Consider the following 27,228-nt stretch of genomic DNA (forward strand, 5'->3'; position numbering starts at 1 on the left):
AAAAATATAATGGTTAACTGCTGTCAAGCGGTTTTATCGTTGCTTGCAAGTCAGTGAATACGTTGATAAAAAAATCAATAAAAAATAACGACGCATTGATTCCAGAGTTGTGCAATTACTTGACAATCGTAACTTTATTCCCTCATAAAACAAAAATGATGCAATGACCATAAATAAAATGTAAACACCAAAAGAGGTTTAATGGAAAAAAACTCGACTGCTGAAACATAATTTGCACAACAGCAAGTCTCCAAATTTACAGGGAATTATTGTAAACAGATTTATTACAAAACATGATACAAAGTGGGGAAAAAAAAAATCACTAAGCCAGCTGTAAAAACAACTCTTGGTCCTTGGATTGGATTAATAATAAAAAAATAAAATATCGCTTATTAGTCTATGTTACAAAAAAACATTTGATTGAAGCTATGAATTAGAGTCTTCTTTTTAAAAATATATCAACAGGGTATTTAAATACATAAATTACCAAAACTACAACCTTCAATTTTATACACAAAATAATGATTGCCAGGTCTTGTTCGTCGTTCAGTTTCAACTGGAGCTGTAAAAGAGAGACAGACTTTTAAAAAAACAAAATAAAAATAAAAAGGTATATGTGTGCTTTGTTTGTTCACCTGTCGGCCGCGTCCAAGTCATCCTCAGCGCCGCCGTCCGACTTGGATCCAGCTCGCAGTTTAAACGCATCTGAAAAGAACACAATCGGATTCAAGTTGACACGATTGACGGCCGCTTTTCCTCCTGACCTTGAATCCAGCGGATCTGCGTGGCCGGGCCGTAGCCTTGCTCGTTCTTGGCGGCGATGCGGAAAACCAGCGCCGGCCGGTTGGCGGCGGAGCAGTCCAGATGCGCGTTGACCAGTTGGTTGGAACCGATGGTGCAGAACATCTTGACGCCGCGGTAGATTCGGATGAACGCCATTTGGCCCGGTCCTTCCGAGCTGGACGAGCGGCTTTTCTTCACCGCCATGTACATGGAATATTCCAGAATCCGGCCTGATGGAGATGGAGGAGCTTCCCATGTAATGTGGACTAAATCATTCGCCTGTGTTGAAATACCAAAATGTAATTTTCTTTAATTATCACTTTGGTGGGACTTTTTTTTTGGAAATGCATTGCCTTTGTTATCCTGACTGCAGATGGCGCTCCAGGGAAACCGGGTTGGCAAGTCTTGAACTCGCTGACGGGGCTGAAGTCTCCTTGGCTGAAGCAATTGAGGCCCGCCACTCTGAAGCGGTAACTCTGACCCGGCTCCAGCTCTTGCTTCTCTCTGTCCTGATAGTCTTGAGGAGACGGCAGCTTCTTCTGAGCAGACCAACAACCATCAGCAGCCTGTTTTGTTTTTATTTTATTTTATTTTACCTCTTTAGTGACGGCAGGCCGGCCGCTGAGGGTTGCAGTCGCTTGGTTGTTGTCAGCAGGCAGATAATAATGGCGGACCTCAGAGAAGAGAGTTCTGAACACCCCGACATCAAACCACGTGGCTCCCTCTTCATTCTGATCTGTTGTCTTCTCAGCTATATTGGATGGGCAAAGAGACAATAGTGAATCATTTGGGTTCCTCACTTTTAGGAGCATGAAATTTACCCTGTTGAGATCCTGACGAATCATCTTGGGATGGTTTTGTCTGATTGTCATGCCGCTTGGAACCATCCTAGAAGATGGCAAAGATATTAACCGATGTTTTTTTTTTTGTGCTAGAGGAGCATCTCACACCTGTGCCGACGTGTTCCCTTCTTCTTCAGTGTTGCATTCACTGGCACCGTGGGAGGACTGGAAATCTAAGGTACAATCCACAAAGGGAAATTTCTAAATGCTACAAAAAGCTAAATACCTCGCCAGGAGATTATTTTCATTACCAACGTTTTGTTTTTGCTTACCTTTATCTTTGCCGTCTCCTTCTGTTGAAGCCGAGTCAACCTGTTTGACTTGAGGATGGTCCGCCGTGGGGCACGTGGGCTGAATCTGAAGGATGTAGCAGTCTGCTCCAGATAGGGGGCGCCACGCCACGTGAAGCATGCTGACGGTGGATTTGATGAGCATCACGGCATCGGCCGGGGCGGGTCGATCTGAAATACCAAAAATTCAATGCCGTCAAAGGTATGACTTGAAATGATCTGCTTCTCACCTGTCTCCAGGTACCAAAGGTCCTTGCAGCAAACTTGGTAGAAGTTCTTATGGTACCCATCCCTGCCGCTCCAAATGTAGAGCCTGGATCCGACGACGGCGGCACAGTGGCCGGCTCGAGCTTTGGGCCGGCTGATGTCATCGTCGCTCTGAACGTTACGGCTCTGCAGTTGAGAGCTGATGTCGTCGTACTCGGGGCCCAGGTTCTGCCAGCTCATGGTGTCTACGAGAGAAGCTTTAGCATCTGCTCCGAGAGCAGATGAGCAAAAATACTGACCAAAATGAAGCACACTCAGGGAGTTGGTGCAAATCCATTTAATTCCTGCTGCGTTGTGATTCTCCGACTCGGGAACTGGAATCCATCCGCCAAATACGAACATTCTACAGGTAAGAACATTCAAATATGTCTCGTAGCAAAATAAGCCATTAATTGGAGCTGAAGCTCTTACCTGTTTCCAATCACATTGGCAGAGTGAAGGCTCCTGGGTAGTGGCGCCGAACCCCTCGTTTCAAGCAATGACCACGCCATTGTGTCTGAGGAAGAGACAAGGTATCACCTGCGTACTACATACATGGAAGTAGTATCAGTGTCCTACTGAGGTCAAGCTGCCAGAGGTCATCTAATCTACAGCCTTGCATCCCTCCGAAGATGAAGAGCTTCGGAGAGCCGAGGCCGGAGTAGGCGACTGCCGTGTGCGACTCCCGTGCTGAAGGACCGCCCCCTTTTGTCTCCAGGATGCTCCAGCATCTCGCCCCGGATACAGACTGCAGCTCCAACTCGTAAAGGTCATCCAAGTATCTGCCATAGCAAAGCCCAGCTCACTTTGGATGTCAGATATTTAGCATTGGCCGTCCTTCAACATACCGCGGGATGTTGCCGTTGGGGTCCTCGCTGACATTGGCGAGACCCCCAAACACGTAGCACTTGCTACCCACAAGAGTGAAACTGTGCCCGATACGTGGGCACGGAGGCAGGCCATTCCTGGGCGCTCGGGGCTTCAGCTTCTTCCAAAGCCACCGACCAGCCTGGGTTATTAAATATGCATAAGATTCAATATGATGACTGCAAAATAGACAAACGTTACCTGAAGTTCATAGAGATTATTGGAGTATTTGCCGTACTCCACCATGCCGCCAAAGACGAGGATGCGGGTGCCCTCGCAGACTAAGCCGTGGGCAGCACAGCCTGGGGGGATGTCTCCTCTCACCGCAGGCAGAAACCATTGCTTGGAGACTAGAAGAAATGTAAGTATTGCGTAACAACAAATACATTACGTTACATTTGCCCTGTTTCATATGACATGTCTAACATGTAAATAATATTTATAAAAACAAATACTCCAAAGAGTCAAGATAAAAAAAGCCACTTAGAATACAGTTTAAAAAAAACATTTATACTTCGTTCGTCTAGATCTGATCATAAACTAATAATCCACGAATATCAATTAAATATTAAGTCTAAATAACGCAGACTAGTCTTGAACTAAAAAAAAAAAAATCTAAAGTCAATGGTTTGAAGTTTGTGACACTTGTCGCAAAGGCTAAAGCTAAAAACATTGTCCGCTAAGCTAATGTTAGCATACCAGTGTTGTAAACATGGAGGTCCTCAGCTATGCCTTCGTTTCCACCCCCAAAAACTACGATCAGCTCCCGGATGGCTACTGCCCGGTGTCCGTGTCTGGAGCGAGGAATTACACCTGTGAATGAATGGACTTTTCGCCATCGCGGTTCTTCTGTTGACATTTTCCTCTTTGGAGAGGCTCAACTTTGGCGCTGTTGATGTTTCAAAGCGGTGGAGGCAACCAACCGGTAGTGTGCCCTAAGAACTTCAAATTAAAACAGAAGTATCAAAAGATGTTTAGAATTTAATAGACTTTTGAATAAAAGACAGCAATGGGGAAAATTGACTCTAGTAAATATTTTATTTTATCTTTTATTTTTCTTTGTTTGTGTGTAATTTAATTCAGCGTTCTCGTTTTAGCTTCCGGTTCACTAAGAAAGTCATCCGGTCACTGTGCGATTTTATTTATTTATTATTTCTGATGGCAATATTATAATAACATACGCTATAACATATAATAGCATGGTTTTGCTACAATATTGACAACATCAATAAGGTATTTATACAGTATATGGTAATTACATAAGTTGTTAAATAACACCCAATAGTGAATTTAAATGACACAAATGAAACAATTTTATTTTTGACAGTTCCGCCCTCCTCGCAACCCCCTGGTGTTCCCCTCTTCACAGCCTCCCCCTTTCCCACAATGCACTGCGGGCATCACCACCAAGATGGCCGATGTCATGGAGGAGTATGAGAAAGAAGCTGGCTGCGTCCCTATTCTCCATCCAGAGGTACATTTTGCACAAGTTGTCGTTCAAGCGCGTATACATAAACAGTCTTTTAGCCAAATTTTGGGGATTAGTGTGGATGTTTGCATGTCGTTGTTCCTCCCCCCCGCAAGAGCCAATGCCCCCTGCATTACACTAGTGGGGGGGATGTCAGGATGCTAACGATGCTAAATGCGCTAACGGTACACCCCCCCTCCCCTCCACATACACACCTTCTGCTGCATTGCTAGTGCACACACATCCAGTCGATGTCCGCAATATTTTCAAAAGTGTTTGTTATCCTCGATTTGGCAATTGCACGGCCGCTATCGTGCATTCAAAGCGGTGCGTTTAAGTGTCCTTAGGCGTTCCGAAAAAATGACCATTCTCAGTCGAGCGTCATGTAGCTCGGGAGCTACATTGACAAGGCTAGCTGGTATAAATGTGTAGTAAATATCTTTAAGGCCACCATATATCACAAAAAGTGTTGCTGACATTGAATTATTACAATTATATATTGTTTAGAAGCTGTCGAATAACCTACTTGCACTTAAACGCATCATTCCCATGGCAATGAGTGTTCATCAATGTCTCATTATGCTAGATGCTGCTCATTTTAATTTCTAAAACAGATTTTCAAGAAATAAAAGGCTTAGTCATTGTGTATTTAATCGGCTAGGTTCCTAATTGTTGTGAGCTTATTACGTAGCTGCAGTTAATTCCAAACATGTTAACGCACCAATTAGTAATGGTAATCAATGAGTCTATTGAAATAGTTGCAATGACTTAGCATTGGTTCATCAATCAATCAACCCTGTTTTTTTAAGCAGAAAATAAAAAAGATCGTGGAGCACACCTCACATAATAATACTGATAAAAGCACAAAAAAAATCTATATGATGCCACCTGTTAACTAACATTAATAAGATGGCACATTATATTTGTTGTTTATGGCTAAATAGCTGCATCGAGAGCGTGTTGTGAGAAGCACACGGCCATCGAGGCTAATTGCCGGTTATTCCGTGTTACCGTGGAAGCTAATTGAATGTGAGCACAGATGCTGCGTAGCACATGTGACACTTTAGATCTTCCACTCCAGGATGAGATTAGCTGGCGTTGTCCTCTTTCTCTGTTCTTCGAGGTTTATCAAAAAAAAACATTCTTAAACCTTAAATGTCCCATTGCCTTCTTGCCTGGAACGCACCACTAAAAACCTGACCTTGGTTTCTCTTTAGGAAATCAAGCCTCAGAGCCACTTCAACCACGGCTACAGCGAGAACGTCAGCCGCAAGAACCACGTGGACGACTACAGCACATGGGACATCGTTAAAGCCACGCAGTGAGCACGAATAAAACTTTTGGCTCACGTTCAGAATTCATCTAGCCGTTCAACCCGACCTCTCCTTCGCAGATACGGCATCTTCGAGCGATGCAGGGAGCTGGTGGAGGCCGGATTTGACGTCCGGCAGCCGGACAAAGAAAATGTGACGCTCCTCCACTGGGCAGCCATTAACAACAGGGTAGACTTGGTCAAGTGAGTCCCCCTCTTCTTCTGCTGTTGTTTCCTGTAACGACATAGGTGCTAACAATACGTTACGGCAGGTACTATATATCAAAGGGGGCCATAGTGGACCAGCTTGGTGGAGACCTCAACTCCACCCCACTGCACTGGGCCACCAGGTACCTTCTGTTTTCATTATTAATAGCCTGTCCTCCACCTTGCATTGACCTTTAACCCCCCCGCCATGGTCTTTTTCTTTGACTGCAGCAAGGGGAAAACAATATTTTCCTCCTTATCATTTCTGTGACTTTCTTCTTTTCTGTCAGGCAAGGCCACCTCTCCATGGTGGTGCAGCTGATGAAATACGGCGCCGACCCGTCCTTGGTGGACGGCGAGGGTTGCAGTTGCGTCCACTTGGCCGCCCAGTTTGGCCATACTTCCATTGTTGCCTACCTTATCGCCAAAGGGCAGGTCAGATGTGCTGAATACTTTCATGTTTATTTCCAAGACATATAGAATGGGATTTTGAATGCGTGTTGTACCACTCTTGTCCACCTGAGGGAGCCATTGCAATCATTTTCCATTCCCTCATCCAGTTTGCATACTCAACATATTTCTCTTGTGTTTCGTGCATGACAGGATGTCGACATGATGGACCAGAATGGCATGACCCCCCTCATGTGGGCAGCGTACAGGACGCACAGGTGCGTAAACGCACACGCCACGCTGATAACGATGATGCTAAATTGCCGACTTTCCGGCTACAGCGTCGACCCCACCCGGCTGCTGCTCACCTTCAACGTGTCCGTGAACCTGGGCGACAAGTACCACAAGAACACGGCGCTGCACTGGGCCGTGCTGGCCGGCAACACCACCGTCATTAGCCTGCTGCTAGACGCTAACGCTAACGTTGACGCGCAGAACATCAAGGTACTACAATGGAGTCCGTGCAAATCGGCTTTCTCGCTCTCACGTTGTATCCTGTGTTTTGTTTTGAAGGGGGAAACGCCGCTTGATCTCGCTAAGCAAAGGAAGAACGTGTGGATGATCAACCACCTGCAGGAAGCGCGGCAAGCTAAAGGCTACGACAGCCCGTCCTACTTGAAGAGACTCAAGATGGACAAGGTGGGCGGATGTTTGAAGATTACTTCTGTTCTTCCATGCTTTAAGTAGATTAGGAAACATTTGTCGTCTGTCTGCAGGAGGTGAGACAGAAGGTGATGTTAGGAACGCCTTTCCTGGTCATCTGGCTCGTGGGCTTCATCGCCAACCTGGACATCGACTCTTGGATTATCAAGGGCCTCATGTACGTGGGCGTCTGGGTGGCCGTGCAGTTCCTCTCCAAGTAAGTCATGCATCATAATTCATGTCGAAAGATTCCGTCAATGGCAGTGAATGTGTTTAAATATATCTTTTTTTTTTTTTTCCCCAGGGTTTTCTTTGACCACTCCATGCACAGCGCTCTCCCTCTGGGGATCTACCTGGCCACCAAGTTTTGGATGTATACAACCTGGTTCTACTGGTTCTGGAATGATATCCTTTTGACGTTAGCTCGTTAGCTACTTTTCTGGGTTGCTAGATGCTGCTAATTGAAGCAGACGAGGACATTGAATCATATGCATCATCGCTAAACTAATAGGGAGAGCGAGCACGGATGTCTTTGCTGTGTTTCTTAACCTCGCCCCGACACATCTCCCCTTCGCCACTGTCCACGTGCCCTTCCTCATTAACACCCTGGCTCTCTTCTACAACTTCGGCAAATCGTGGAAATCAGACCCGGGGATCATCAAAGCCTCCGAGGAGCAGAAGAAAAAGGTCGCATTCCAATTAGGGTTGGAAGGAAAAAAAAAATGCAACATGGTGTCTTCTTCCTCATTATCGGACTATAAAGAACACCGAAAGGGGCCCCGATCCCCCCCCATCCAGTGATTGATGAACGTGCTAAAAATATCCTACATTGTTGAGAGCTTCAAAGCTTTTCCCTTCCCTGTGGAGGAACCCCTTCTACCCAAACATGTCCAGATTTTTAATCTTTGTCTAGGATTTTTATTCCTTGTCGTTTTTTTTTGAGTCGGAATCACTCGAGTTGATCTTTGAGTTGTTTCCGATCTGCTTTACTCCTCTAGACTATTGTGGAGCTGGCAGAGACGGGCAGCTTGGATCTCAGCATCTTCTGCAGCACATGCTTAGTAAGCCCGGATCACTTTTTTTTTTTTTCTTTCATATTTCAGGACAAATTTGACTATTGTCACTTTCTCCCTGTGCAGATACGGAAGCCTATCAGATCCAAACACTGCGCCGTGTGCAACCGCTGCATCGCCAAGTTCGACCACCACTGCCCCTGGGTGGGCAACTGCGTAGGTACGTCGTGGATCGTAAGCTTTTAGAGCGACAAAACAGGCTGGAATTTTTCGAAGTAGGAAAGGAAGATGACCACTTCTTTTTTTCTCAGCCACAGTCACCATTGTTGTTTCACCTTAATCTCTTTTTTTCTCCAAACAAAAGCAGGAAGTCACGTTTGTTTTTTCTGTCCACAGGAAGCGGGAACCACCGCTACTTCATGGGTTACCTGTTCTTCCTGCTGTGCATGATTTGCTGGATGATTTACGGCTGCATCGCTTGTGAGTGCTTCCACCTGCTTGTTGAGACAAAGCTCCACTCAAAGTGACGATTCATTTCAAATTTAAAAGAGCAGGGGCCCTAAAATTGAACCCTGCGGAACACCGTACTATAGTGGTTTCCCCTAAAATGGTTTGTAATGGCCAAGCATATTTTTGTGAAATTATTCAACATAAATAAACCACTCTGACATGAGGACAATTAATAGCATTAGCTAGCGTAGCATGTCGTACTCTTTTCCATTGCAGACTGGAGGATCCACTGCGCCACCTCTTACGCCAAAGACGGCTTCTGGCTCTACCTGACCCAAATCGCCGCCTGCTCGCCGTGGATGTTCTGGATGTTCCTCAACAGCATCTTCCACTTTATGTGGGTGGCCGTGCTCATCATGTGTCAACTCTACCAGGTCCTGGACGCCTCACTATATTTTGCTAGCAGAAATACAACTCGCTGACGTTGCCATTTCTCTCCACCAGATTGCCGCTCTAGGAATCACCACCAATGAGAGGATGAACGCTCGGAGGTACAAGCACTTTAAAGTCACAGCCACGTCCATCGAAAGCCCCTTCAAGTAAGGATTTGATCTTTCCACCATACGTTTGGTCTCACACAGCTGCTGCGGTTTGTCACTCCTTGTAATTTTCGAAGTGGTTCAATTATAACCTGCGAGAGACGACGATTGATTCGACCATGTGACTCGACTGCGGTTGCCCCAAGTCCACGTTCATCCACTTTTTAAGCAAACCACGTCATGGTCGCAGTCAAAAATTGCATTTTGTATTTTTTCAGTCACAATTAAATCAAAATTCATACTTTTTGCGTTCATCTGTTTTGCAGTCACGGTTGCGTCCGAAACCTCATCGACTTCTTCGAGGTCCGCTGCTGCGGCCTGATCCGGCCCGTGGCGGTGGACTGGACCACGCAGTACACAATAGACTACGACCAGACGTCAGGTTCTGGCTACCAGCTGGTGTAAAAAAAAAAAAAAGTGCGAAAACAGAAAGGGGAGGCGGGAGTCTTCGTTTTCCGGGAGAAATCGACACTCCTTTGGATCACATCGCAAAAACACCGGACGACGGGATTAGCATGCTGTTTAAGGGCAACCCCCCCCTCCCCCCTTCCATCTTGTCACCACTATTAGAGGGAGATGGACAACAAAAATCACAAAAATCAAAAGCACCTCTGGTACGAGTAGAGATGCCGTTGCAGTATCCCCTCTTCACTCTATTTATGTTCTTTTATTTACAGATAAGGGAATGTCTTTTTATCAGCGTTTCCGGACCGGCAAATATCGGAACATAAAAAAAGTTGCAGGTATTTATTTAAAACGTATTTATCAACGAGATGCTCCTGTCATTTCAGATTTTTTTTTTCAGTTGAGGATTTTTTTTATTATTATTAAGAATATACCTGTAGCTGTTGGATAGTATTTATTCTGAATTATAGGAAGTTTCATTCCATGTGTTTGTATCAAAAAGCTGTAAAATCTTTTTTTGTTGTTTGTTTCGTCTGCCTACAAACTTGCACTGATTTATTTTATTTTTTTTTACTGAACAAAAGGGCCTAGCAGCACCTTTTTTCTCCTCCCCCCTCCCACTATTGTTTATCTTTCCCCTATGTGAAGCGGAGATTGTAAAGAATGTGTACATAAATAATCTGGAACTCCATTTTTTCTTTCTGTAGTTTTTTTAAAATTCAATTTGAGAGGGCCGAAATGACAAGGACATGAAGAAGTGACTGTAGCTTTTAGTGATGTCCAACACTGGTGTCGCACATTTGCATGTATGATGCCCCGCCCCCAAGCCACTGTATATATTCGATGTTATGTATCGGCAAGTGCATTCTGTTACATTTGTTTTATTAGCCCTCAAATCCAGTGTCTAGTGACCCCCCCCTCCTCCCCACTGTGTATTATATTCCATACTTGTGGATTGTACTCATCCATTTTTTTTGGTATTATTTTTAAATGTCATTTGTTATACCACTGGATGTACAAATTGTAAAGCAAAGACAATAGACAATTTTTTTTTTCTTTTTCTAAAAGCAGAAATGTGATCATGCAAGACGGGCCTGGTGTTTTTTCGCCCATCAATACACAAAAAGCAAACCCGGTTTCACGAGTTCTTCCGACAAAAAAGTCATTTGTGTTCTGGGGATGTACAGTATATATAAATATATATATACACGCAGAAAAATCGGACGATATCATTTCCAGTGCCTCTCTTTCGGCCCACATCACTTTAACTCCGCTTCAGATGTAAAACATACGGGCATGGTTGAGTTTTAATGGCTTTAATAATAAAAGACAGGCAAATGTGAACTTTTTGTGTTTGGGGGGGGTGTATTGTTTTATTTGAGACAGATTCAAACCAAAAAAAAAAAAATCGGCGAGGAATGGCGACGATGTCACTCGGCGTGGACCAGGGCGCCGGCTCCTTGGCCGTAGCCGAATCCTTTCGGGCCAAAGTTCTTCGCATAGCAAGCTGTGGAGACCAATAATGAGACATTAATCAGGTAAGTATGATCTAATTTAATTTCTGACAAGCAGCTCTTGCGTTCAAACTTTAATTTAATTTTAAGAAATAATTCTCCGGGAAAAGTTGATGGAAATTTACTGTGTGTCCTTTTTGGCCTGTTTTTTTTATCTCACTTTGGTGTCAGTGAGATGTTCAAACTGCGAGTGTGTGAGGAACACACTGACGCTCCAAAATATTTTGCTGTAGCTTACTAAGTCAAAGGTCGGACTGTTTGTTGGGTTGACATGGAGATAATGAGAAAAACAAAATGCTGCATGTGACTGCATCATTTGATTTATGTCTACCCGTTCTAGAAAAATTCAATTTCAAGGTCCAGTGACCTTGTGTTGTTTTCTCCCATGTGTCATGTTTGTTGTCTTATTTTTCTCAAAAGCCAAAATATGCATCAAGAGCTAGTTGTCAATAACCAAGAAACAAATTAGCCATTTCTGCTATAATTTAATATTTTAGTTAGTTTGATGTTACCTTTGCAGTAGATCTCCCCTTCGTTTTCCGTTTGGGTGGTAGACTCCAAGCTCTTGCCGCACTTGGCACAGCGGAAGCAATTCTTGTGCCATGTCTGTGGGCACAAAGATGAATTAAGTTGAATTTGGCAACCAGAAAAAAAATATATATATATTAAAATAATTTAAATTTAAAAAAAAAGTGCAATTTGCAATTCTATAGTTTTAAACAGTCATTTTTGTTTGTATTATCAATGCTGGAATCTAATTGGTTCCCATCCAGGAAGTGCACAATACACCTCACACCTGAACTGATTACAAACATGGATGAAGTAACAAGGAGCTCTTGTTTGTAACCATGTAAATGTTTTTTTTTAGAGCGCATATGTCCATTTATCATTCCTGGAGCATGTTTATGCGAAAAATGGATGGAGTTTTTCAAAGTTTTATGCTTTCAAGTGGATATATCTTCCTCGTTTGGAATCTTCACTGCTCAAGAAAAGCTTGGTGAGTTTGCTGTTTTACTTATTTACACTGTCTTGCATTTTTGGATGTGACATTTATTGAATTGGTGTTACTTTGTAAAGTTTAAGACACTCACCTTACCCGCACCCATAATCTTCTCGGCGGCGTACACCGAGTCACCACAGCGAGCGCATTTTTCCGATCCGGCAAACTTCTGGGCGAATTTGGACGGGTTAGGGTTGGTGGTGGGCTTGTGACACGGCAACCTATCGAGAGAAGCCGGGCAGACAATAGACAATGAATGTCATGGAGGCCCTGGAGCTGTGCTCGCTGGAGGGTGACGGCGAGCCCTTCTGAATGAACTTCATTGTAGTTGGTTACATAATCAAAAAGCTTTCGGAATAATACAGTTTGTTTTGCCCATTTTTCATATTTTTGCTGTGAAACAAATTTAGGAAGCTGTAAGAAATTGGGATGGCGACGCTTACTGCTCAGGTTTGATTCCCAGTCGCTCCCCTCGGTCCATGTTAAGCGTGCCGGCCCCTTGGCCGTAGCCGTAGCCTTTTGGACCGTACTTCTTCCCGTAGCATGAGCTGCAGTAGAGTTCCTGGTCGTGGATGGCCACTGTGGTGCTGTCTAAGCCTTTCCTGCACACCACTGAGAACACACACATGTGTTTTTATAATCGATTATTCCACCGAGGAAAAAAAAAAGAATGAAGTCAAGGACAAAAAGTTCCTATCAGTCATCATTTGCACCAAGTCGTCTTTGTGAGACGTTCTGAGGTGACATCTTGTTGGCACAAGTCCACGCTTGTACCCTGGCGTGATGTCACCGGTGTCGCTTTTGTCCATGGCCCACTTAGCTCATACTCACTGCAGAAAAAGCAGCTCTTGTGGAAGCTCTGGCCGTCGCATTGCACCTCCTCAGCGTGGTACACCGTGCCGTGGCACGCCGTGCACTTGTTGCCTCCCCCCCAGTTTGGCATAGTGACTGTGACAGATGACAAAAAGTACAATTGTCATCTACACTGACAGATTGGAGCAGAATAACTCTAGTATCAAGTGTTTCTAATATTTTGAATTGTCAAAAAAACCTTGAATTGCAAGTTTTAGCTGCATTTTGAGCCATTCCACTTTCCGTGGACTTTAATGGAAAATCCCATACTGCTCACGTTTGTGTTTCCCAGTTATTTCCTATACGAATGAGAGCATGGAGTTTCTTTCTGGGTGGAAAAAAAAATCTAATCTTCGTAACCTGGGGCTAAAGGACAGGATAAATTCGAGTTAATACCCTGAGGAATGCCTCAGGGTGTCGCGGCGAAGTCGACCGCAGACCCTCGAGAAACATTACATCACAATCGCTCCCTTGATGCCTCGCCACTTGCGTCTGGCTGTAATTACAGACCCTGGCCCGCTTGGAAATGTGTCCATTTAGGCCATTTGAAGACCTTGATGTGATGACATGACTTACTATGCGATTATCTGGCCAGATGCTGTTATCTTCCTCACATCTGGATCAACACAATGTCAGGCTGACTCAACGGCATAATAGACAACAGAAAGAGTCAAAAGTTTACACTTAAACAACTTTGTAAAGTTAATCAATGTCGATTGGTATGAATGAGGCATTTAATGGAGTGAAACCATTTGGGTTAATTGAGTTTCAGATTCATGCCACAGTGGTGGTCGTATCTCAAATCATATTTGCCCATCCAAAATAATTTAGATGTATAAAATCACGACATTAATACAGTTTCTCAGCCTGTCTATGGCGTTTTGCATTTAGCAAAAAGATTTTTATGCATGTTTATGGTCAGAAACTGCAAACTAAACTAACTTTACACTAATTTCGTTACATTATAACTAACGAGAGAAAACATTAATTAAAAAAAAAAAAAAACATACCTGTGAACATTCAAGAAGCAAACATTTTGACATCGAAACTGTGTGCAACATACATATAGTCAAATACCTTTTGGTAGACTTTACAATAAGCAGGCAGATGTTAAGATGACGAAATTCCAAAGGTCGACGTAGCGTCGACTGTGCTTCGCCGTAATATCTCGATGACGTCGCACAGCGCTCGTTTTTTAGCGATGGCAGAGATGGGCGGGGCTTGGGGGCTCTGAACGTCGCATTCAAGGAGTGTCGGATTTTTTGATATTATTACTATTATTTTGATTTCCTCAGAAATAACCTACGAGTAAAACGTGTTACGGCATTGAAATAGTCTTAACTAAGAAAAACACACAAAAATACAGAAATATTACTTTTATTTAAGTATGTGACAGTCATTCGGGGAAAATCAATAGCCCGCAGCTACAGTCAGATGGTACTAGGTTTCATATTTAAAAAGAACAGTGCAATAAAACATTAAAACAAGGATGTAACAATACGAAAGCATTAATTGTACACAAAAATAACTGGATATGAATGAGAGTGGTTTGTCCGTGTACGCTTTGGTGTGGCGTCCTGAATAGTTTCACAGTGGGTTGGTCAGTCAGTACATAGCACCGTTAGTTTGGCAAAGTGGTTGCCGTGGCAACTCCTTGAACAACCGGAAGAGAAATTGTGCTAGGACAACTGAAAATACTTCTACATAAAAAAAAAAAAACTTAAAGGCACTTGTCCCACAAATGCATCAAACCATGTTTGGCCCCCCAAAAACCAAATCAGTGGGCAAACATCTCTTGACTGTACTCTTAGAGTTCTGCAAAATACCCAAATGGTAGAAATCACAAAAATTCAAGTACCTGACTGCATCGTCAAGTTACAGGACACACACAGCCACACAAGCATCGGATGTAAACAGGCTTTTTTTTCATCACTTTACCGTCATGGTAACATCTCAAGTAAAATAAGCCAATAACAGACTCCTTATAATAACTTGTGTTCCAAATGAAGTGTTCTGTTACAGTCCCTGTAGTTAATATATATTAGCTAAAAACATAAATAGGAATTATCATGCATGTGTGATTAAAGGAGAAGGTAGCTGATTTTGTGTGGGGGAAATTAATCATGTAGTGGCAAACACCTACCACAGAGTAGCGCTGTTTCACTTAGAACAAAGTTTTCCTATTTTTTTCAAAAGCTTAACTCATTAACAGTCTATGGAAAATGTCAAATTAATTACCGTTATGAGTAATTAACACCCACCTCAAAAAGATTTGACGCGGATTTGTCCTGAGCATAAAAAGTAACCAAATTTGCAAATGCCGTACAACTGATATGTGCCGTTTCGATGTAATTTCATCCCCGAACTATAAATAGCACAGGTAAGGCTTTAAAGCTCAGTGTGATGTCTAACAAGACGACGGGTGACTGATGTCCAGTCTCCTCTGCGCCGAGCCCCGCTTTCGTGCTGCGGGCGGCGCCCTGACACCCTCCATGGTGCCTGGAGTCTGGAAGAAAGATTTGGAGGCGGGCACAGGGCTCTCCTTTGGAGTGTGCGGAGTCTGTGAAAGGAGAGCATGGCATTAGTGTCTTGATTTATTTCTAAATACTAAGGTTGACATGTTAAAATCTTCTTACCAGGGTTTGCGGTGCGGTTGTAGCATGCCCCGCCCCCGAGGCGCCCCGCCCGCCCTGTTCTGGCGTGGAAGGCAACGAAAGAGGCGGAGCCTGGTCGTACGGCGAGGCCGCCACCATAAAGTGGGTGGGTAGGTTGAAGCCCACCTGGGTGTCGCCGCCCTGGTAGTGGGAGATTGCGGTGGATGGTACCAGCATGTAGGGCAGAGGGAGATGGGCCGGGGCTTGGCCGGAGGGGAGCAGGAAGTTGAGGCTTTTCAGACCTGGGAAATCAATTTTAGTCATCCATTTTGAATTGCAGAGTGAATTTATTGAGGTAGTCGTTACCTGTATTGTTTGGCACGTAGAGGTAGTGTGACGCCCGGGTGCCGGGGACGTTCTCATCCGTTGCTTCTGACGTGCCACTCTGAAGGATAATTAAATCCAGTTTCTAGAATGAACGCTTAAAAAATCACTTTGAGCTAAACGCCTCACCTCCTCTCCTCGCTGTAAGTCAGAAGGGCTTTTCTTAAGCACCACCGCTTCTTCATCGGTTTCCCTCCGTCTCTTCCTCCCTTCGGCCGGTTCTTCCTGGACCAACTCGACTCCTTCGGGTTGGTTGTACAGCATGACCACGGAGGCCTGGGACAGGCCGGGTAGGTAGGCCAGGCAGGGGGTGGATGAGGAGAGCGTAAAGAGCCGCTCTGGATGCAGGGCGGGGATCAATAGAGTGGGCGTGGCCGGGTTTCCGAACTGCGGCTGACAGACCACCTCGCCGGCTCCCATCTTTCTGGAATAATCCAGCGGCTGAGCCGTAATATCTATCGAAGGAAAAATGCGATGAACTCGCCGCCGTTGATTAAAACCCGGCGCTAATGTAGCATCGCTCACCGTTTCCGTCGCTGCGCGGGCTGCTTGGTGCCGAGCGGATCTGCCGCTGCACGGCCACAGATGTTGGGATGAGGTTAAAAGAGGCGTGGCGTGCCACCTTGGCTTTCCCCATGCCTGTTATAAAAGATAACCAGATAATCATCAAAGGTGTGTCATAACAGCTCGAGGATTGATGAGTAAAGATCCGCACCAGAATTGTTAAAATCCACCGGTCCAAGCCATCGAAAAGCCGGCTTCCTGCCTCGCTCTTCTCGCACGTGCACTTTCTTGATGAGGCCCAGGCTAGTTAGCACGTTAGCGATGTCATAGAGACGTCGTACCTTGGCTGGAAGACATGTGTTTAGTTGGACGGAGAAAAAAAAAACACACACAGCTGTATCAGTGCTCACTTTTGTACTTGCTGTGACTGGACGAGTCCTGACTCTCCTCGATGAGAACTTTGGCCGCTGCTTCCAGCGTGACCGTTTGCGTCTTGGACACCAGGAAGAGCATGACGAATTTTTGGCTCATGATACGCAGGGATTTGTCTTTCCTCTTTCCAGCCGCTGCGGACAACATACAGATAAAATTATAATACGAAGAGAAATCTGTTAGGGCCTATTTTTGTGCAATAGCGTTTTCGTGGTATGGAGGACACTTTTATTCTCACCTTGGCCGTTGTCGTCCTCCCCGCCATCGCCTTCCTGGCTACGCCCGACCTCCCGGTTGGCGAGCTCCATGTGCCGCTGGTAGCCCTGCTGGCGTCCTTGACGCTGCAGCTCCTGCAGCGTGGCCTCCAGGCGCAGACGTCCGTGCCACGTGTAGCTGTTCTTAGCCATGCGTCCCACGATCATGAGGGACTCCAGCACGTTGACGATATCGTAGATACGCCGCCGCTCCACACCTGGATAACGGAAAATAATTGTACGTAACAAGTGAAGGCACCACTGTAATTCCCATGGGTTCTTACCTAAACTAGTTGCCACCTCATCCAGGGAGATGGAGATTGGTTTGTCAGGCGGCGGATAATCCGGGTAGAGAGCTAGGAATTTTTGGCACAGCAGACCCAAGCTCTTCTCCTTCCTGCTTGGCTTCTTCTCCACGTCATCATCTTCTTCCAATACTTCAAACTGATCCTCAGTCGCCCCGCTCTCATCCGTGCCGACAGCCGCGCTTTCCGATTCGTTCTCGATGGGCCGAAAGAGCACTTTCCTCATTTCGCGGTTTCGGATGTCGGGACTGGCGGCATTGATCAGCATCTTCAAGTTGGCCGTGGGCGACCAGGGCTCGGCCTCGGCGGGGTGTTTGATCGGGGTGACCTGGCCCCGATCCGGGGTGCCGCATTTCCACGTCATGACGGGCACGCACGGCTCTGTAGACTTTGTCGGGGTGGATTTCCTCCACACTGTGAATATATTTTCCTAGAACAGAGACCATTTTAAAACTGTCAGTCGTTTTCTTCCATTTCCTTGTATGTTAGGACTTTTCTAGCACGCACTTCCCCAACTAGTATCTTACCTTCTGTCCACTCTTCCTTGAACTTGTAAGATCTTTAAGTGCAAGACATTCTACTTCCATTTTTTGAGGTAAATCTGCAATATAGTGCAAACAGGAATATCAGTAGATGGCAAAAGCATTTAAGCTAGGAAAAAGGGCAGCTGAATTTGGCGCAAAGCTAACAAGCTACTTGCAAGCTACTCGAAGTGACCTTCCTTATTCAAACTTAAACGACCACCAATGCAACTAAGTACTTTAAGTTACTCCTTTATATAAGGCAATAATGTAGTAGTAATTAGCATTTTGATAACATATTTGTAACATCTTTGGACACGCCTCGCTACTGGTAGCTCAAATGAATAAGTCATGTAACACATTAGTTATAACATAGCTTCATAGTTCAACATAGTGTAATACCGATCGTAAAGTAAAGTAGACAATATATATGTCAATAATTAGGATCGTTTGGAAGTTACGTAAGATTAGCGCCAAGTCCAAACTAAAATCAGGCGTCAAAAGTTAAAATATTCTCCACCTTGCCGCTGTTTATGCTGCAATAGTCAAGGGATCCACTTGGACTCGGTGCTGTGAAAGAAAGTCGTCGTTGCGTCCTCTCGTCAAACCGCCATCGCAGCTAATTTTCCCTCTTTAAAAGAAGCGGCCAGCCCCTAAGAGAGAAACTACCTGTCCCGCTGGAGGAATTTGGGCTCTGTCCCGTGGAGACTCCAGCATCACCCGCTCAAGCTTGCTTTCTGGCGCTCTTCGGCATCTGGTGCCGGCCGGCCAATCGGAGTAGCCCTTGGTGTGACGTAAGGGAATAAGAGCCAATTAGAGAGCCCGTATTGCCTGAACTCCGCGGCTAGCACCAATGGGTGCGAACCGTCGACCACGCCTCTTGAAAGTTGTGTTGGCGGGGCAACAGGCGCGCTACTTCAAAGATTGCAAAATTACGAAGAGGTCTCACAATATCAGGAGAGAACTATTTAAAAAAAAAAGTTTTACAAGTTATCTTATAGAGATTGATAGTATCTAGTTGATAGACTATGGACTATGGACGACGAGGGTCGTAATAGTAATACTAGATTCTAGTATTAATATTACGACCCTCGTGAGGATAAGCGGTTCAGACAATTGATAGATGGATGGTTTCCGAGTAAGCAATCTGGAACAGAGACGATCTTTGCTTGACAGTCAAGGAAAGTGGGCTCGGTGTTAGTGATCAAAACGTCACTCTTGCAAACATACTATTGACACATTTTTTTTGCACAGTGCACTTCTGGACTTTCGTTTCTACATTGCAATTATCGGCAGATGGAAGAAGGGGGAGATGGGCTGCTGGGGCGCGTGCAATGGCGCTAAAAGTGCAAGGGTCGCAGCGCCAAAATGCCCAGAGGCATTTATGCAAACAGTCTTGCACAGCAACCTCGAATACACACAATCAGCAGCCAAAAGCGCTTTAAAACGAGTTAGATGCAAACCACTTTTAAATTGGAGTGCAGGAAAGTGAGAAATATTAATAATATATATATATAATATATAATAATCTTGCATTGGAAATGATTTCAAATTGGCCATTAATTTACACGTGTAAATATCTCAAACAATGCAATTTGCAATGTGAATTATTTTCCAGAGTCGTTTGGCAAGTTGAACTAATCATCTTAAAAGGCCACAACATAGTGAACTTCTTATCACGTAGGCTTCACTTCATCATGAAAACAATTTGCATATTAAAAGCTCACAGAGACCGACTGTGAGTCTGCTAAGGATGCTCTTTTCCTCATCAGTAGTGTGATGAATATAATATAATAATATAATATAATAATAAACGTAATCAAATATGCCGACTCGCTAAACTGTATATAATTTGTAGACTATTTTATCCAGCAACTACCTTGCAACACAGCTGATTGCAGCTTTTTTTTATTTTTTAAATTTTGACTTTGTTGGTGGTTTCCAAGCGTCTCTTTTTTAGGGTGGGGGTGTTTATTGTCCCATGGAGTGGCTGATTTTGTGATTGCGTGTTCCCAGCAGCCAGCCGGGCAGGTTGCAACCTGTCATGGTTGTCAGGGAAGTCAACCGACGCCGCTTAGGCGCCACATGACAACCCCCACTATTTTAAATGTATTTACTTTTTTAAATTTCTAACCACCCTTGTATGCAGTTGAATTTGAGAAAAAAAAGTCTACACACCCCTGTTTTTTGGTCATGTGATAAATGAACCCAAAATCATAATAACAAATACTAATAATAAATCTTAACTACAATTAATTGTGCTTTTTTTGTTGTGGAACATTTTCCATTTCCCTGAAGTTGTTTGGTGAAAATTGACCACAGGAGGGCGCTCTTTACCTGCAATTACTGCTTCTCTTCAAACTGCTCACAGGCAACAACTCATATATTTACTATTTATCCTTCCATGGTTCTTATGCTTTTATACTGAGGATTATGAAGTTCATATATTGTTCCCGTAAACTGAATGGAGTAGTGGAAAGCTGATAGCAAGAAAAAAAACTGGCGACTATGTCCATACTAGTTGGCACAGATAGGCTTCTGTTGCCGTGATCGATGGCCTCTGACACGAGAGGTTGCATGCCGTCGTTTGTCTCGCCGCACGCTGATGAACAATCTGAAGGATATACTGCCAAATCTGCGGACCCCCCTCCCGTATACAGCAGCATCACTGGGGGGGGGGATTGAAGTGGCACACCTGCGACGGAAGATTGATGAAAAAGGTCGCAGGCGTGTGATTGAAATGCTTGCCAATAGAGTTTCACCTGCTATAAATAATTGCCAAATGTCCTAATCAGATCCCTCAGCGTCATATTTTACTAACCCACGGATAGCAATTCAAGTCCTACATTTGGAACTAGCAATCTGTTTCATCTAAATGTATTCTGCTGTGGGCCAGAGTGATGTCGCTACCGCAGTGTATCATCCTGAGAGGTGTAATATTTTGCTGTTTAGAGGCGTGGAAAGACTTTTAGAAACATTTCTCGGTGTGATGCAGTATAATGTAGATACAGGAAGAAAAAAAAAAGGTGGATATAGGAATAGAAAAGAAGGGGACCTAGGGTTGAACCCTGGGGGACACCTTGAGATACCGATAAGGCCGGAATGTTTCATGGTGCTCGATGTGGTTCTGTTGAGCTGTTTTTCTCTCTCCACAAACTCTTCCTCCTAAATGTAGCGAGCAAATGGGCAAAGCTGGTAATAGTCCTATTTAGCCATTTGAAATGTAACACACTGATGACCTTCTGTGTTTTATAGCAGAGTGGCGGCGCCATCTGCACACAATAACCACTGAAGGCCAGGACCCAGTTTTACATAAATAAATAAAACAGCGTGCCGTTTGCAAGCTGTAAGAGTTTTGCTTGTGTACGTAGGAAATAGTTGAACATCCAAAATTCGGCTTGTCACTAACGATAACTGTTTTGATTGATGGGAAGTAAGTCGAAGCAAACTTGAGCTGCTTTTATTTACCTCTTAGCTCGTGTTTAAGGAGCCGGGGGCTTTCAAGTCCTACCGCCTCATCCTTTCGTTTCCTCCCACGCCGTCTCTCTTGGCACTCGCGCAACACACGGCACATCAAGAAGACTTCAAGATGTAAATACTGACACATGCACCCAACTCGGAACCCATGCGTAAGGTCGAAAAATAAATCTGGCACCATTTTGTTGTGTTCTTTCCAGCTCACAATAGAGTAATAAAGAATATATATAATAACGGCCAATGGGTATAAACAGTGGAGGTAGTATTTGGGATTCAATATGGAGCCCCCCCGCTGTGCAAATGAGTTGAGAAATAGCGCTACAAGCTGATGATCCGTTTCACTGCGGCGGCGGCGGTGGGCCGAATCCAACGAGCTGAGCCTCCTGCAGGCTTCCGGCTCTCCTCCATTACAGATTCATCACACGTAAAAAGCTAAAAGCAGCTGGCTGCCTAGCCGGGCTCCAAATTGCATCAAATTGTTTTCTTCTGATATTGTTTACGTTCTGCTTGTTTGCTGAAATCACATCACATCAGGCTGCTGATGAGAGGACCGAGCAGCGTCATTTCCCGCTCAAAAGAGCGCTGATGGAGAGCACCAATCATATCCAAACATTATTATACAGCTGTATTATTTTTCCCCATGACTCATATTTCCAGATCATTGATTTGTATTCCTGCCTATGACCAATCTGTCAATTCTTGTTAGGGGAAATTCACTGACATCGTTTCGTGCTGTCCATTAAGGGCTGCTGCAACGATATGCGCTAATCCATTTTTTTTTAGTGGGGATGACTCAAGTCACCTTTTAGTAATACTATCATGTGATAAATATATACAGTAATCCCTTGCTGCATCGCGGATCATTTATCGCTGTTAGCAGAACGCAAAGAGTGCCCACACAGTACCTTTTTATAAAAAAATATTATAATAAGAGTTCTAAAAACATATTCAATGTTGTACCTTGTTATAGAAAATTTGTTATAATAATAAAATAGTTATAAAAACATATTTACAGTATGTACACTTGTACCTTGTTATAAAAAAATATAATAATAAAAGTTTTTAAAAATATATTTACAGTATGTGTGAAGAATTCTCGAAGTTATCAATGTTATTCAGCCGTGTTTTGATATGAGGGAGGCTGATTTATTTTGAAGGCCGTTTTCGAGCTATACCACTTCCTGTTTTACGTTCGTGTACAACTACGTATGTCGGTAAGTGGTACAGGAGTCATTGACGATGTAAGTGGGTCTCCTAACCAGATAAATGAACGATGAAATGAATAAAATGAATAATTTCTAATATTTAGGACAGTTTAGTATTGCTTGAAATGTTCGTTTACATTACTTTAGAGGTTCGTTTTCGCGCGTTAGCACGATCGCGAATTAGCATCTTTCCGCTAACTCGTTAGCTTGCCCGGCACTTCTTGTTAACTTGTTACACGTGTAATATTTATATTTTCAATATTTTTACAAACTGTTATTTATACTATTATTGTATTATTTACATGTTTGAAACAATTATATTATATTCTAATGATAAAATATGCACTTAAGTGGTTTCATATACATTTATTGACACACACAAAATGGGGGTGACCGTACTTCGCGGATTTCACGCGGGTGGTTTTTGATTACTGTAATCTTTCAAAACTATTCAAAAACATCATCTGGAGCAGTTGAGAATCAATATTTATCTAGCAAAAATTCATGGTGTCCAACAAGGTTCAATCTTAGGTCCCCTCTTTTTTTCCCATCTATTTTCTAAAGGTGTTTATCCATTTATTTTTCTCTTTGACACAGGTAAGAACAAAATGAATATGTGTGTTCAGGTGTAGATTGGGGTAAAATCCAATCTTGTCAAAAGGCCCTTTCTCATCGCTTTGTGTCCATCAAGGTGGTTCCCATGGCGACCACATCCTCCAAAAGAATCCCATTGAATGCACCATTCTGTCATAAATGGATATGAAAGCAACACTTCTATTCTTGCCAAACATCCTGTGGCTGTCGCTATGGTTCACTTAGGAGAGCAAAACACTATCAATTTGTAGTGCACTCATTGCAAATTGCTTCTTTTTATTTTGTCTTACCATCTCTTTTGCCTGGTTACCATTTGTCACACCAAATATGACATCACTGTAAACAAAAAAATCTAAATTTACATGCACTCCAACAGGAAATTACATGAAAAGAATATTGGAATTTTCAAGTTATTACTATTAAAAAAAATTACAATCATGTCATTTTGGCAGCTCCACTCCAGAGTTCAACACTGCCACCGTGTGGCTAAAAAGCGTATGTGCATGCCCTGTGATGCTGCGAGCGCTCAGACAGACTCTGGATGTCTTGCAGTGAGGAAGGCTGCATCCTCCCATCCCGGAGCTCCATTTGGCACGACAGCTACCTCGCTGTCCACCCCTCCGACTCTCCGGGAGCACATTTGGAAAAAGACTTGATGCTCAATCTGACGTAAAAACTGCTGTGGATGAAATAAAGAGCTGCAGGGAGGAAAACGACACTCGGTAAGCCTGACTATGATTATTTTCATGTTCAATTTGTGAGATGAAAACATGATCACGTTGTGTTTTGACTGTGCAAGGTGCAAAGTGATGCTGAATAGCAAACTGCTTTAAATGCTCATGAAATGAGTTTCATTCAAATATGTGTGAGTCAAGAGTGGCTGATTTTGCATGCATCCAACTTTATGTATGCAGATGTTTTCATTTTAGGATGGAATTTAGTATCACTGAGCCTCCTCGCAACATTTTCAATAATAGATGCCTCATGTGATTCACTGTATTGATTCTGTCTGAATGCGGCGATATAGGAAACCGATTTGTTTTTATTTTTTTGCATACGTAATTCTGGAATGTTTTAAATTGATGTTTCAGATGATGCAACAGGTAAGTGTGGGCACCACGTTTGTTGTATTTTTTATTTTGGGGTATTTGGGAGTGTTTTGCCATCATGATTCGACTCCTGTCAAAGAGGCGGACCGTTCGCGTGGCCTGTCCGCTTCTGGTTACATCTCGCTGCGATCAATGGCGGTTGAAGATGGTTCATTCATCTGAGCGTCCGATTAAATTAGCGCCGCAGATGAGGCTTTAAACTGTCTTGGGGGAGAGCAACGACGCGATCGATTGACAACGCAGCCATTTTTTAAAAGTGGGTTAAAGTCGCTGACTCTAAGTGCCGCTTCCATCTTCAAATTAATATCTCAACATTTGCTTTCTTGCTCGCATGCATTATTCTGACTTGAATTCTGGCTAACCCAGAAATCTACTTGTGGATGCCATTCAAAGGAATTGAAACTCATCCCATTGTAAAAAAAAAATGCAGCCAACCAACAGGCAGAATCCGAAATAATGAGCGGGGAATTATTCGTCGCCACGGTTGCTTGACATTGATGCCGTGTGAAGTTGCTTTTAGTGGAAGCTGAATGAACTTGTCATGACGCCGAGTTGTTTGCCGACTCCTTTGACAGCCTCCCAGTGTGAGTGAGTGAGTGGCAGCAGGCAAAAATGAAAACGCTTGTCTACAGTGGACGGCAACCACCGGAAAAAAATAAAAAATACAACGCGTGTACCCTTTAAGAAGCCAGTCGGAGTCACATGAGGAGTCTCCATATAAACTTCAAAGGCGTGATTAGCAAATTCAATAACGATGGAATGGGATCCCCCTTCCTAGCCTTGCATGCAAAACAACCCTCCCGTTGTGACTCTCGTTTTAATTAAGAACCACCATCGCCAGTTGGCTTTTTTTTTTTTTTTTTGTGACTCACCCCTACGGGCTTGGTGGAGTTTAAAATAATTGACTTTAACCTCCAGGTAACGGCAAAACACAGGAGGATTTGTGTCGTACCGGCAGCTAGCTAGCTAGCGCTAAGCTAGCTTTGGACAGCAGAAACCAAATACGGCGGACAGAAAGAATGACCTGCTTTAGGTTCATTTCGTAGCCTCAAACCAGAAAAGTTGCTGATGCCGAGTGAAGGCAAGCCCCCCCCCCCCTCTTTTGTAAAAACATACGTAAGCACAGCATCAATCGCGCAATCAAAGCGGCGCCGGGTTATTGCGAAGGGGCTTAGCTGCGGGCCAAAGGAACGGCGCTGGCATAAATCGTGAGGTTCCGAGGGTTAACCAAGTTCATTTTACTTCAGGGAGGCCCGCATGCAGATTTCGACGTGTTGAGAAGAAGATTGCTTTGTTTTCCGTTCGCTAGCTCAACTGTCGTTTTATTTTTGGCAGCATAATTGAATTGTATGCTACAGTCGACTGTAACTTGGTAACTATTTATTTTTTTTCCATTGATGCTTATGTAAGGGTTCATCCATGTCATATTTTGATAAAAAAAAAAGGGCTTTACAAAAGCTATTGGCTGACAACCAAGGCATCGCTCTACAGAGTGGGCCCCGTGAGCGTGCTGACTAACTGCTTGAGTCAGCGGCGCGACCGTCAATACTTATGAGCCGGCAAAACAAACATTCGCCGCGGAGCCGTTAATCCTTTTTTGCATGCGACAATAATACCAAAGCTTCGAAATATATCTGAATCCATAATATCAGCAAAATGTATTCGGGGTATTCCGCGAAGACACTTGAGGATTGTTTACATGACATTATTTGTCGCGCCGACGGCGCTTTTGTCTCGTGCCGAGGCAAAGTGATCCCTCACAGCTAAGGCCGCCAGCGTTTTTGTCCTCCCAAGGTGAAACCAAGCGTGGAATTTGTGAGCGAGTAGGAAATCGGGCGCCCAAGCTAGCACGGTACATAGTTATTGATTATTACGGTAAGCTGGGCTATTATTAATAATGCCTCGGTGGGACGTCGGAATCCAACATTGGATAGAAATGTACCATGTGACTATGGCCATTTTGCTTTTCTGGATTTCCCGCTTGCAGGTGGGCCGCTTTATCCCTCCGTATTGATCTCGACGTTCCCATCGGGCATCTTTGGAAAAAAAAACAGGAGGGAATGACGAGCGGGTCAAGCCGCTGAGCCGAAACATAACGTTTTTTTTTTTTTTTGATCGCCGGCCCCAAAAGGCTTTGTCAAGGACATGGTGGGTTCGCTGAGCTTTTTATTGAAGGCAGCCGAGCAACAACAGGGTGTTTGTGCTCCTTTGATGCATAATGTAATAAAGGTTAGTTGCGGCCTTTCATGTAGAGTTCCATTTTTTATTGATGCCATTTAACCGGGTGGGACGAGGTGTGCTTAATGAGGATCATTTGTGACCTTTAAATGTAAAATGGAGGTGTCCAATTCTCATTCTCAGTCATGTTCCCATCCAAATTATGATTTTTTTTTTATACATTTTGTGCCTGCTGCAATGTAAGCTTCAAAATTTCCAGTGTGATGTTGGCACCATTTTTTTTTGCTATTTAAAAGTGAGCCCCTATGAGTATTGACCAGTTCAATATATATTTGAACCCCCCCCCACCTCCTCAGTTAAGCGGCTCACCGCTCTAGGAAATGCCTGTAAAGCTTCCTGAGCTAATGTGTAGCGATTTTCCAATGAAAAAGAAAAGGAGTAATGGTGACATCATTAGCTGCCAAGGCTAAATGACGACATGGCTGGCGTAGTGGCTTTCACAGATTTGTGTGTATTGATTAAAAAAAAAAAAAACTTCAACTCTAACAATGGCGCAACATATAAAACCGAACCTTCTCAGGTTCCGTTTACGCTCCCAAGGACATTTCCCCGTCCTTTGTGGCTCCCCCACTTAACATATGACTGTCTTACACGGCAGAGGAGTGTTTGATGGATTCCTCGACGTGCCCGAGCTGAGATTGAAGCCTCTTGGTGTCGTCCGCAGACACCGA

At 43.9% G+C, this 27,228-nt stretch overlaps 4 protein-coding genes and 2 long non-coding RNA genes across 14 annotated transcripts in view; 2 read left to right on the forward strand and 4 right to left on the reverse strand.

Annotated features, from left to right (window-relative positions):
* Positions 1–107: 107 nt before the first annotated feature.
* On the reverse strand, positions 108–3,223 carry hcfc2 (host cell factor C2). The gene is given in 11 exon segments (XM_088366993.1): positions 108–562; positions 636–705; positions 765–1,062; positions 1,137–1,534; positions 1,605–1,671; positions 1,734–1,798; positions 1,898–2,086; positions 2,146–2,525; positions 2,594–2,678; positions 2,741–2,943; positions 3,010–3,223. Coding segments are annotated over 10 exon segments (1,605 nt in total). The 5' UTR covers positions 2,784–2,943; positions 3,010–3,223; the 3' UTR covers positions 108–552.
* A 28-nt stretch (positions 3,224–3,251) lies between these two features.
* On the forward strand, positions 3,252–10,918 carry zdhhc17 (zDHHC palmitoyltransferase 17). Of its 3 annotated transcripts, none has more exons than XM_088366990.1 (18): positions 3,252–3,389; positions 4,356–4,502; positions 5,714–5,817; positions 5,890–6,012; positions 6,081–6,158; positions 6,306–6,450; positions 6,619–6,683; positions 6,747–6,909; positions 6,979–7,104; positions 7,182–7,324; positions 7,412–7,512; positions 7,670–7,794; positions 8,106–8,168; positions 8,247–8,340; positions 8,517–8,600; positions 8,847–9,004; positions 9,075–9,169; positions 9,436–10,918. In XM_088366990.1, the coding sequence occupies exons 1-18, from the start codon at positions 3,273–3,275 to the stop codon at positions 9,572–9,574; spliced, it is 2,070 nt and encodes a 689-aa protein (XP_088223116.1). In that variant the 5' UTR covers positions 3,252–3,272; the 3' UTR covers positions 9,575–10,918. The 3 variants fall into 3 exon arrangements, with proteins under 3 accessions (XP_088223116.1, XP_088223117.1, XP_088223118.1); XM_088366991.1 differs by lacking the exon at positions 3,252–3,389 and adding an exon at positions 3,419–3,953; XM_088366992.1 differs by lacking the exon at positions 3,252–3,389 and adding an exon at positions 3,419–3,953 and having other exon boundaries at positions 4,398–4,502.
* csrp2 (cysteine and glycine-rich protein 2) lies at positions 10,875–14,164 on the reverse strand. 5 transcript variants are annotated; one of them, XM_088367000.1, is made up of 7 exons: positions 14,018–14,099; positions 13,517–13,577; positions 12,920–13,036; positions 12,532–12,700; positions 12,180–12,309; positions 11,601–11,694; positions 10,875–11,081 (listed from the first exon to the last, which is right to left on the reverse strand). In XM_088367000.1, the coding sequence occupies exons 3-7, from the start codon at positions 13,029–13,031 to the stop codon at positions 11,005–11,007; spliced, it is 582 nt and encodes a 193-aa protein (XP_088223126.1). In that variant the 5' UTR covers positions 13,032–13,036; positions 13,517–13,577; positions 14,018–14,099; the 3' UTR covers positions 10,875–11,004. The 5 variants fall into 5 exon arrangements, with proteins under 5 accessions (XP_088223126.1, XP_088223125.1, XP_088223128.1 ...); XM_088366999.1 differs by having other exon boundaries at positions 13,951–14,077; XM_088367002.1 differs by having other exon boundaries at positions 13,517–13,556; positions 13,951–14,053.
* A 137-nt stretch (positions 14,165–14,301) lies between these two features.
* On the reverse strand, positions 14,302–18,657 carry e2f7 (E2F transcription factor 7). 2 transcript variants are annotated; one of them, XM_088366823.1, is made up of 11 exons: positions 18,455–18,657; positions 17,941–18,014; positions 17,393–17,843; positions 17,093–17,326; positions 16,833–16,988; positions 16,634–16,768; positions 16,444–16,557; positions 16,048–16,373; positions 15,901–15,979; positions 15,577–15,836; positions 14,302–15,500 (listed from the first exon to the last, which is right to left on the reverse strand). In XM_088366823.1, the coding sequence occupies exons 2-11, from the start codon at positions 17,998–18,000 to the stop codon at positions 15,348–15,350; spliced, it is 1,968 nt and encodes a 655-aa protein (XP_088222949.1). In that variant the 5' UTR covers positions 18,001–18,014; positions 18,455–18,657; the 3' UTR covers positions 14,302–15,347. The 2 variants fall into 2 exon arrangements, with proteins under 2 accessions (XP_088222949.1, XP_088222948.1); XM_088366822.1 differs by having other exon boundaries at positions 16,444–16,560.
* A 3,947-nt stretch (positions 18,658–22,604) lies between these two features.
* The window catches only part of LOC148379325 (uncharacterized), a 28,794-nt gene continuing 24,170 nt past the window's right edge, over positions 22,605–27,228 (forward strand). Inside the window, exons 1-2 of the long non-coding RNA XR_015855419.1 lie at positions 22,605–22,652; positions 23,763–23,932. This is a non-coding gene — a long non-coding RNA (uncharacterized LOC148379325). The remainder of the gene's footprint in view (positions 22,653–23,762; positions 23,933–27,228) is intronic.
* Positions 22,968–26,407, reverse strand: LOC148379326 (uncharacterized). 2 transcript variants are annotated; one of them, XR_015855421.1, is made up of 3 exons: positions 26,262–26,407; positions 23,644–23,908; positions 22,968–23,546 (listed from the first exon to the last, which is right to left on the reverse strand). It is a non-coding gene; the product is annotated as an uncharacterized LOC148379326 (long non-coding RNA). The 2 variants fall into 2 exon arrangements; XR_015855420.1 differs by having other exon boundaries at positions 22,968–23,908.

This window comes from Syngnathus floridae, chromosome 22, assembly GCF_059516105.1.
Source record: "Syngnathus floridae isolate MCC-2025c chromosome 22, RoL_Sflo_1.0, whole genome shotgun sequence".
NCBI lineage: Eukaryota > Metazoa > Chordata > Actinopteri > Syngnathiformes > Syngnathidae > Syngnathus > Syngnathus floridae.